This window comes from Centroberyx affinis, unplaced genomic scaffold (assembly GCF_046629955.1).
Source record: "Centroberyx affinis isolate AG114_WGS23_722 - 3 ecotype Tasmania unplaced genomic scaffold, CSIRO-AGI_Caff_v1 ptg002161l_1, whole genome shotgun sequence".
Lineage (NCBI taxonomy): Eukaryota > Metazoa > Chordata > Actinopteri > Beryciformes > Berycidae > Centroberyx > Centroberyx affinis.
In genome coordinates, this window is record NW_027280476.1 from 250,247 (window position 1) to 261,006 (window position 10,760).

General features: G+C 41.4%; 1 protein-coding gene across 1 annotated transcript; it reads right to left on the bottom strand.

Moving 5' to 3' along the window:
• Window positions 1-2,552: 2,552 nt before the first annotated feature.
• Window positions 2,553-6,720, bottom strand: LOC139654867 (endoplasmic reticulum resident protein 27). Its single transcript, XM_071532087.1, has 7 exons — window positions 6,663-6,720; window positions 6,310-6,395; window positions 4,942-5,079; window positions 4,731-4,847; window positions 4,457-4,582; window positions 4,024-4,221; window positions 2,553-2,594 (listed from the first exon to the last, which is right to left on the bottom strand). The coding sequence occupies exons 1-7, from the start codon at window positions 6,718-6,720 to the stop codon at window positions 2,553-2,555; spliced, it is 765 nt and encodes a 254-aa protein (XP_071388188.1).
• Between the last annotated feature and the right edge of the window lie 4,040 nt (window positions 6,721-10,760).

Below are 10,760 nucleotides of genomic sequence, written 5' to 3' on the forward strand. Positions count from 1 at the left end.
CGTGTCATGCTCCTCATATTCACTATCCTGAGAACCATCGCAGCCTCTAACCTCAAACCCAGCCTAGGAAATGCCATGCTCAGTGTATTCAGAGCTGCCATAGCCGCCGTCCTGGGAGCCAGCGCAGCCATTGTGAAAAGTTTTATCCCAGAATGACCACAGTTCCCATCCTGTGAACTAGCAAAGCCACTGTCAATCTGCAGCGCTGCTGTCCTGTGCACCAGCATCAACAGTAAAAGAACAATAAATTAAAGCTTTCACATCTGGTTCATTGTCTTGTGTAAACTGGGACAACGCACCAAAACGCCCTTTTAGCATTTGTAGTGGAAGTTTCTGATAAAACACACTCTGCTGCGACTGCCTAAAATGGTCATAAGCATGTGTAACTGGTGCTTGCAGTACTAAACTACTCTGGGTTGTTGAATCTGCACGTTTCAGCTTTAAATGTGTAAGAGGCACTAGCTCAGAGTCGGGCAAAACTACTGAGAATAAAGGCTGGTTAAAAAGATCACAGGCTTTAATGAATTAGCTTTTGTATTTATTTTTGCATCAATATGTATGCCTGTATTTTGTGAGCATTTAATTTTTTTTTTGCATATTGATGTGTGTTTTGGATTAGTGAATAAAGTGATCATGGCTCCTCCTTGACACTCTGATGGATGGGTCTGTATAAGTGTTGCAAACGTCAAATCCTGTAACCTGATGAAGCCTCGTTTGGGCGAAACGTTCTAGTTGGAGTGGGTGAAATTACTGTAAAGCACGGGACAGTAATACACTGTGTGCAGACGTTTCTTTTTCTCTTTGTTCAGAGTTTCTCTGGTTCAGCACCAGTTCTACAGGAACTTTCATGGGGATTTTTGCTCTGTTTTTCTTTGAGCATCAGTATATTTAGCTTGAAACATCCATACTGTCTTAAAAACATAAATGGTGATTTTGAACCACACACGTCTGACTAAGCCCAAAGACAGGAATTTAGCATCACTTGTTAAAAAATGTTTTATTATCACTTTGCTTTTTACTCTTTATAGAAAGTGTTTTTATGATGTCTGCTCATTCAAATATGGAGAAAGTAACTTGTTCACAATACTAGCCTAGTAATTTTCACATTCTGTAGACTGAAAATAGTGTAGAATCCACTTTTATTGTATTTGTATTCAGATTTAAACTGTAAACCATGGGAGGCTTTTCAGTGATTTTAGAGCTAAGAGATTATTGTTAGGTGTGATGTGAAGCCCGTCGGGGCTTATTGCTTTCATAAAATGACAGTACATACCAACATACCATTGTGATAATAAATAACACAAATGTTCAGCAAATCTTTTATTTTTAATCAATAATAAATAATAAATAACTAAATCTAATTATTCCACCAAGCAATAGAGTTCTAGTACTGGTATGATTGGCACATTAATATTTAAATTTAACTGTTATTTGGGCATATAAAGTTATATAAATAAAGTTTACTTATTTACTTACTCCACCCGTCAACAATGAGAACTGCAACTGTCTGTTTTATAAATGGGTATTATCTTACAGTTTGTCTGTGCTACATCACCTCATCACCCATACATGTTGCATTCCACAGCCACAAACATACATGCTCACATGGAGCGCTTTACATGCCGAGCTACACATACTGTATATTTCCATCCGGCCTCTGAGAAACTCCCACCTGCCAGCCAGTGCTTTCCCTGTTCCGGTGGTTGTATCCGCTTGGCAACGCAACACCACTAATTACACCGATCCCAGTCTGGGCCTTGAAATTCCCTTCTCTTCTGAAGGAATTTTTTTTGGGATAAGCCCGATATTTTTCACTCTTGATGTCTGCAGCCCATCTGTTGTCCTTTTATAGCACTTTTATGGCCCTTATTGCTCCATTTCCTCTCTTGTAGCCCTCGTTTAGAGCGCTATATGTCTTAAAGTCACATCTAAATAACTTCGTTTTGGAGTTATTGGCCTACAACTTTCAAATGTGTGTGATTGCTACCTCTGCAGTTAACTTACATACTGCATAGGGGTTACTTAGGGTTAGTTTTTCCTATACTGATTGCAATCTTTTACTTATTAACACACTTTTCTATCCAAATGTAGGTGAAAAACTACTACCAACTGCTGCATCTTGTGCTCTCAGCCCGGCTCAGTCCGTGCCCGTCTCTCCCCTCTCTGCTCTCTGTCACTCTCTCTGCGGTTGGTCTGTTGTGGGTCTGATGATAGCATCAGTGCACAGACTAACAAACTCCGCCAGGATCACAGCGACTCGTGGCCAGTGACCTGCGGTGGGCTCTCCGGACCGCAGACAGGCTCACACTCACAAACAGACAAAACATAACATAAGGGACATAAGTGAGGGCACAGTCACACACACGCACATATGCAAACATGCACTTTGCATAGCTTCCTTTGTGTTGGAAAAAATGTGAGACAAACACAGACAGTCCAACGCAAAGCTATTCTCTTCCCACAGCAGAAAGAATTCACACAAAAGGTCCTCTTTTCCGTTTACAGTTATTTATTCAATATATATTAATTCATTCACGTTCGTTCGGCCACTCCTAGAGCTCTGTTTTGGCTTCTGCTCCTGCCTCCTTCACCTCCTGAAAAAAGAAAAAAAGAAGTGATATGTGAAGTAAAGCAGATATGAAAGAGGTTCGTATGAGGAATGCCTTCATTTCTGCTTTTGTTTTGTATTATCAGAATCTGTCCAGGAGTTGTGTACATTCATCTACCTGCAGGCTGGTCACAATGGTTATAGTTTAAGGGTTTGTTTATTTGTTTGTTTGTTCATTTTCCATTTTCACAGACATGGATTAAGCCTAGTGCAAGACTGAAACCTCTTTCAGTCGAGAGCTGAAGAAAGAAAAGGCTTCATTTCAGATTTGGATTTATCCATGTCTAGAACAATCCCCTAACATGAAGTTGTTTTATTTCTTTTAGTATTTATTTGCTGAATTTATTCTTGCTTCATGTCAGACTACTGTCTACAGAAGTTTGGAATTATTTTATTTTAGAATCATTTTCATGGCATTTTGCTTTTTTCAATAGTACAGTATACAGAGGAGAGAGACAAGAAAAATACACAGGATCCATACCCAGCATGTGCCAGGTGCATATGTGGGTATCTGTCCAGGGAATTAAAACAGTAAGTTACAGACAGAGCCATTCCTTTTTAAGGCACTGCTCCTGTTGAAAGCTCGCACAAAATATATGGGAAACTGTGCTCAAACTGCAACCTGAGGTGTACGTCCATAGAGGCAGAGAAAACAGCCCCGGGTAAGCTTTCAAGCTTGTAAAATGGTTTTGGTAACAGTGCATTGGTCATCTTGACTGTTGGTTATTGTGGAAGCTGTGATGTGCAAAGCAGCACCCGAGGTAAATGAAAAAACTGTTTAACTGGAGAGAGTAGCTGAGCCTGGATTAAAGGAGGCATTTTAAAGAAGTATGGAAATATCTATCCTATTGTTATGAAATCCTTTTTCAAGGGACATCAAGGAATTTGCCGATCTAATTGTTTCCATATAATTTTATCTCAGTCTTTCAGTGATACTGTTTTAGTGTTACTCCTGACACTACCGCTGGTCCCTCTGTCTCCTTGTAGGTCCTCTCCCTATGACACCCAGTGGCTTTTGTGGCACATGTGCTTTGCATTGAACGGGTGTAGTGGGAACTTAATCTTCACCTCTAACTGGCATTTTTGTCATCTTTCCTTAAGCCTCTTTCCCACCAAGCAGGACCAGCGGAGCAATTTGTTCATTTCTTTTCATTCCTTTTTTGCTCTATTGTTTTTCAATCCGTGAAACTCCTTGTAACAACTCTGGATTTGCCAACCAGACTGCTGGATTAATTTAATAGTGAATGTGCCTGCTTTGAGAGAGTTGGGTTATAATAAACAAGATGATTCAAATCTACAACATTGTGTGTGCCTTAGGTATCAGACCACTTTCAGTACACAGAGTTCTACCTGGACAAATCACATTGTTAGAAAAACATCCAACCATCAACAGTGTCTGCCTACTGCCTGCTCACCTTCAGATCCCCTCGTAGGAAGGACTGGCAGAATTCCCGCACACGCTCAGTAGAGATCTCCCCCTCGGGCAGGAGCCATTTCATGTCGGAGGCTCCGTCGTAGATGCCGACCCGTGGGAGGTCCCGCGACTTGAGGCCGAAGTAGCCCAGTGAGCGGGAGTTGGACTTCAGCGCCCCGTTTACCAGTACAAACAGGAACTGACACAGAGAATCAACACTCAGTACATCTGAATTCATGACTACTAAGGATTCAATTAACTAACCACAGCAAATGGAATATTTAACTCTGAAATTAAAAAAATCAATTTGTTGTGTTTGATTCATGGCAGAAAGTAGGTGTTGATTTACCCAACCAGAACTCTGTGACACAAACCAAACAAACCAAATGAAAACAGCAGCTTTGCAGGTGAATCATGTCCCTCACTATTCTCACCTTGCCTGTGAACTCTGGAGCCAGAGCTCCCAGTCGGGCCGTGAGCTCGGCGTAGTCCTTACTCCCCCTGTTGGCAAACAGCAGGAGGTGTGACTTCACTTCTGAATTGAACAGGCCCACTGCTGTCTGTGGAGGGAGAGAGAGAGGAAAGACGGAGGGTAAAAGATGGGAGAAGTGAGGCGCTGTGGCTTGAATGCGAGACGGAAAGAAATAGAGTGTGAGAGAGAGACAGACAGACGGAGGTGAGGACTTTGTGGCAGTGATGAAGACGTACCACTTGGTTGTATTCTGTGATGTAGCGGAGCTCGTTGATGGTGATGAAGTTTACAAGACCTTCGGCTTCCACCTTCTTGGCCTCAGAGAGGAGAAGGTTCTCCTGGTGGTTATCTGCCTGGACACACATCATCATCATCATAAAACTCTTTGCAAAACCTGCCTGATTTATAGAAATGGCCCGCAGCAGATTTCGTGGTGATGTGGAATACCTTTCTGAAAATGGCGATGGTGTCTGAGGTGATGCTGAGGTCAGCCCACACTTCTTTCTCAGCGCACATAGCTGCAGGCACAGTCTCTACCCGCTTAGCAGCAGCCACAAGTTCCTTGTAGCCATGACTCTCCTCTCCCTGAGACACAGAGGGAGAAAGAGGGAGAGAAGCAGAGAGAGAGAGATGGAGAAATAAGGGAACAAGGAAAGGAGACGAGAATGACTCAAAGGAGGATGAATCATACCATCTATTTTTGAGGTTTAGATGAAAACACACTGCAGCATGTGCTCTGGAAATCCGCTTTATCATCTTACAGCCTATAATATGCGTTCGTTCCCAGTGACTCATTGGAACAATATTTTGGTCACTTATTGCCCTCAGCATCACGGTTCAGCTATTTGTTATCCTCATATGCTCTCTCTGCTCTCATCTCCTTCTCTCTCTCTCTCCCTCTCATGAACCTCTCCCTGTGTTTACACTTGTTTACAAGAGTGTCAATCGAGCCAATCCCACAAACTCTCAGATGCGTCTGAGTTTCCTGCGCAGCGGCCCGCCGTCTTCCCCCGCACACAGAGTTTGGCCAAAGGGCTCAGCAATGTGGGACAGCCATCCACCCGCTCTCTCCCTGTGTACACAGCACCAGAGGACAGGAAGGCACTCGCGATGCCAAAGGTGTGGCCACAGGAAATATATCCTTCCCCCTCTAAATCTATTCATGACAGCATCACCAAGTCTAGTCTCGCCAAGTGAAAAGGGTGCAAAGGAATGCTGCATTTCAAAAAAAAAAATTTTTTTGAGACCTTTACAGCTCCGCTCTTGCCTAATTTGCCCTGGTCGTGTCTGGTTTGCCACATAGGCATGTTAGCATAATACACTGAACCCCTCACACAGTCCCTGTGGGTTTCTTCTTAACTTGTCTCAAAGCTTACTTGAACCCATTGCACATGCACTGCAAAAAATTTTCATCTTAACAAGTCATTTAGCTTATTGAGTCCTAACATCATAATTTTCTTAAAACAAGTGAATGGGGGTTGGATAATTTCTCTTGTTTCCAATGCAAATCAATGCGTTTTGTAGAATCAAGTGTCATTTTCTTGATAGTAGCGCAGTGATCTGCCTTAATCTGACTTCTTTCAAGATACTGACACTCATTTCTAGAAAATTCCTGAAACTGCATTGGAAGCAAGTGGAGTTATCTCACCTCATTGGCTGAATTTTTCTCTTGTTTGAAGAAAAATAAGATTTGAAGGCTGAATATGAGACCAAATGACTTGTTAAGATGGAGGGTTTTTTTTTTTGCAGTGTGGCTCTGACTTTTTCTCTCTCCCTCGCTCATTGCTTATCATTGTGTTCATTTTCCCGTCTGACCTCAAAGAACCCGATCACCACCACTTCAGCAGAGTCGATGAAGGCCTCGGCAGCTTTGGTGTCGGTCAGCCTGGGGAGGGCACCGTCTGATAGAGACATGGAGATACAGCAGACAGACAAGTCAACATAGCTCTGCATGTTAATTCTCTGGACATGGAGAGAATGCGTATTACAGGCCCAGTCATATTTTCATGGACACACAAGACATTCATTAAAACACGGTGCACATGAAAAATCGTATTAACAAGTTTGACCAAAGCTATAGAGCATAGAGAAGAGCTGCAGATGTAGGCTACCAGAGGTCAACGTGTATTTAACTCAGAAGACAAACCATATGCAGCAGGCGGTCTCACCTTTCTCATTGGCGATGGCAGAGGAGACCAGGAGGGACAAGAACAGAGAGATCAACATGTTTGGCGAATTCGACTGACAGGCAGACAGGTAAACAAAGGCGAGCCGAGGAATGCCCACAAGACTTGGTAGCTGTTTGACTCTGTGCAAGGCGTCGTGTCCCTCTGTTCTGTCTCGGCCCCTCAACATGGCAGCGGTTCGCCGAAACTTCTCTAGATTGTGATTGGAGGCTTCATGGGAACCAGCCAGGTGTTCTTGATAAGGAGGGGTGCTGGGGTTGTTGGGCTACGTGTCACTGTGTTCGCTCAGGGTGACAGTGGACAGGCGTGTGTGTGTGTGTGTGTGTGTGTGTGTGTGCCCTGCCCTATGGGACCCTTTGAATGCAATCTGAGGTCTAGACAGTCAAGAAATGATGCAATGAATTTCCTTGACCTTTGTTTCTGCGTCTCCTCTGTCCACACAACATCCCACACCTTCGTGACTCATGTCTTTTAACATTGACACGTCTCGTCAATGGTTCTTTTTAAGAATCCTTTGGACTCAATGTTTTGTACTGCAATATGTTACATAAATGTGTTGTGGGTTGGAGGCTTGCGTGTCTGCAACCTACTGAAATAGCAGGTTGGTTAATACTCTCCTGGATCCCCAGGCAGGCTGGATATAACTGGTGAGGAAGCTTGTGCAAGCAAGTGATGGGACCAGAGATTAACTGGGATGCAGTTTGGCTAATTCACCACATGAGGGACACAACTCTGCATCAAATCCAACCCTCCATTCAGTGTCATGTAGACGCTCAGTTAAATAGATTTTGCATTAGAGTAGGAAAAATGTTTGCTGTGTATTGGGAGAATCATTGGAATATTTTTTTTTCTATGAAAAACTATTAAATATTTTTTTTTCTATGCAAAACTATTAAGGTTGTTTTACAGGCCAGATCACAGGTATTTCTTTGCTAAAATCAGTGAATGTAAACCGGATTACCGGATGCATTCTTAGTAAACTTCCCCTTGATAAAGTAAAACCAAACTATTTCATTAGAACAAGATTTAACCAAATCAGCTGAATTCATTACAATTAAAGTTCAGAGTGCAAAATGACCTCTTAAAATTTAGTGTTGATGTGACTGATGAAGAATGCAACTCTGAACTCTGAACAGTTACAATAATGCATTAATACTACCTTTGTAAAATTCACACAGCACTGTAGAGTTCACCCAATGCCAGAAATGAGAGCATCTGATGTGAAATGATATTGATAGATGGAAAAGCTGATGATCCAGCCTCTGCGACCTGAATGGGTCTCTGTCTTGTTGTTTACAGATACACATGTCAGCAGCTTATCATGACACTAGTTCCCATGTTGAAAGCTTGTTTGGCACAGTCAGGTGCGTCACATGTACAGGTACAGAGACTGAGATAGCTCATAAACAGCTTATACCGTCTTCATGACACTTAATGACCCTCAGCCAGGTTCTGCTGCCCTCAGCTCGGGGAAAAATACCTTTCTGTACTCAGCAGCTACAGAAAGGAATCTATTGCCATCCCATATTAAAGAAATTGTCACTGTTAATCAATTTAAAAGAGCAGTGAAGGGATGGCTGCTGAGCTGCTGACAGTCAATTATTAATTAATGCGTTTTTTGAATGTTAGTTATTTTATATAATGAATATGTTAATGTTTTTTATGTCTTAAGTGATTCATGCATTGCCAAGACCTGCCTGTGTTGACCATTGCTTTTTACAACGAGGACCACAATGGAAATATTTATATGTGTATGGTTGTGGCCTAAGGGCCTTCAAACCTATGTGTACTTTAAAATCTGTCAAATAAAATCAATCAATCAATCAGTCAATCAGCTGGCCACCAGTCCTATGTGGTGCAGTGATCAATTGATTAGCAAAGTCATATGATCACCATTTAAGTTAATGTAATACGTACTGTTTACTTAGATTTTTTACAGTACAGTAAGTTCACAATTCTTGTTTTTTTTTTTGTTTTTTTTTTCTCAGCTTTGGCTCAACAAATTGTTCGTCACATTACAATCCCTCTACCGATGAATGCATTCATGCAAAAATGACATCTTTAAAGTTAGTGTTTATTAAAGTGTGCTTATTAATGAAAACTGCCATGATGCCAGAGATGTGCTTATTACACTGATAAAAAAAATCAATCAACCAACCATTCAAATTATAAACTATGAGTCAAGACACAAGATACAAAACATTTAATTAGATAACTAATTATCTTAGAGGGAGGGAGAAAGAATACAGATGTCTCTGCCCAAAGTAGCAACAGTTCCCATAACCACCACACACACGCTGTCTTGCGTGTTGATGTTAAAACAAAAGCCTAAAGCTGCAGACAGATTTTAGTTAATTGCACCATGACCACTACTCCACTCAAAATAAAGAGGATGTTTTGCATGAAGTCTGAATGTAGACACAGTGGTGATTTTGTAGAGATTTATCTCTCTGAAAAAGAGATTGCAACAGGCAAGTTACAAGTTTGGCCAGGAAAAAACATCAACTGAACTGTCATTCAAATGCAACGACCAATTTCAATAAATGAGTTAAGTTAAGTTAAGATATAATTATTCACACATCATACATTGTATTTTGCAATTCTGATTAAAATACATTGTTGCATTCATTTTCTGTTCTCGGCTGTTTCCATGTAGTGAGCGGCTCTTCAGAGAATCATAACTGGATTATAATAACAACAGACGCCAACAAAGCTCTTCTGGGTAAAAGTAGTGTGGTCCCAAGCTGTGAACTTGTCTGAACTTGCTGTGTATCATAATGATGGGACTCGCCCCTGGTTCACAGTGGTGCGGGGCTTTAAAGGGCAACACTAATGCTGCAAATTAGAGCGATGCTTAACGTCATAGACTGATGACTTCTACGAAATTCACAGACGTCACAACAATGACGCATGAGCAACTCTTGAGACTTCATGTAAATACCTGCAGCTATAATCCTGCACAGCACAATGAAATAAAGTAAAGATTTAACTTTGGAGATTTAACAGTGTTGAAAGAAACTCACTTGTCAGGCAGAATTAATATAAACTAATATATAAATTCAAATCTAATGAATTATAAATTGCATTAATACATTTAATGACTTCAAGCTGGGATGGTTCCTGCGCAATCATGAAGCTTTTAATTTTTCTAGCCTATTCACTGTCTCCACTGGGTTTCTCTCATTAAGTCAGAGTAAAACTCTCTAGGCTATTTCACTCTCAGTTGAATCCAATCAAAAAAGCTTCTTATAGCACTATACACTTCTTGATTTTGCCACTCTCCATATAAACGTCTCCTTTGAGATGTTATTTCACAGTCTGCTGTTTTAACACTCCAGCCACATTCTCAAAGGGAGCAGCGTTTTGCCATCTTTAAGTTACAAGAGTGCCGACACATGCTCATGCTTTGCTGCAAACTAGACTGGGCGTTTGTAACATTCCTGACACGAAAGGCTGCCAGAGAATGTTAGAGAGCGGGAAAAAATAGAGAAAGATGGAGAAAGAAAGGCAGAAGATATAGAAAGAAGGAAAATATAAAAGATGTGAAATGAAAAAGATCTGTTCTGGCAATTTCTGACTCCTTGTGGACAAGTGCTGAGAATTCAGACTCACAAAGGAGGGTGGAGTCAGTTCAGGTTCACAATATGTCTCATTCACTAATGTAACTGGTGCTATGAAGAAGCGAAGGGAAGAAATTAATTAATACAATTCACACAGCAAAATGCGAAAATATGCTTCTGCCAGAAATGTGTGATTTGCAACACAGGCTTATTGATTTTTTCTGCCTCTGTAGAATGTGGTGACCTTTGACCTTTTGATTGATGAACTGCTGAGCAGGTCATGATGGAAGCAGCAGCTGAGTTTGCAAATACTGTTCAGCACAGTGTCAACCAGGTTAAATAGAGTGACTGTAGATAAACTCATAAGCAGCTTAAAGACCCTTTGTTCTCACGACACTTGGCTTGTTCTGCTGTCCTCAGTCTGTCACCAGTCCTTTGAGGTCTGCTAATGAAATGACAGAGTCGACTGATCACCTGGTGATAGGACCAAACATATTGTATATCACACCAAACTGAAGCC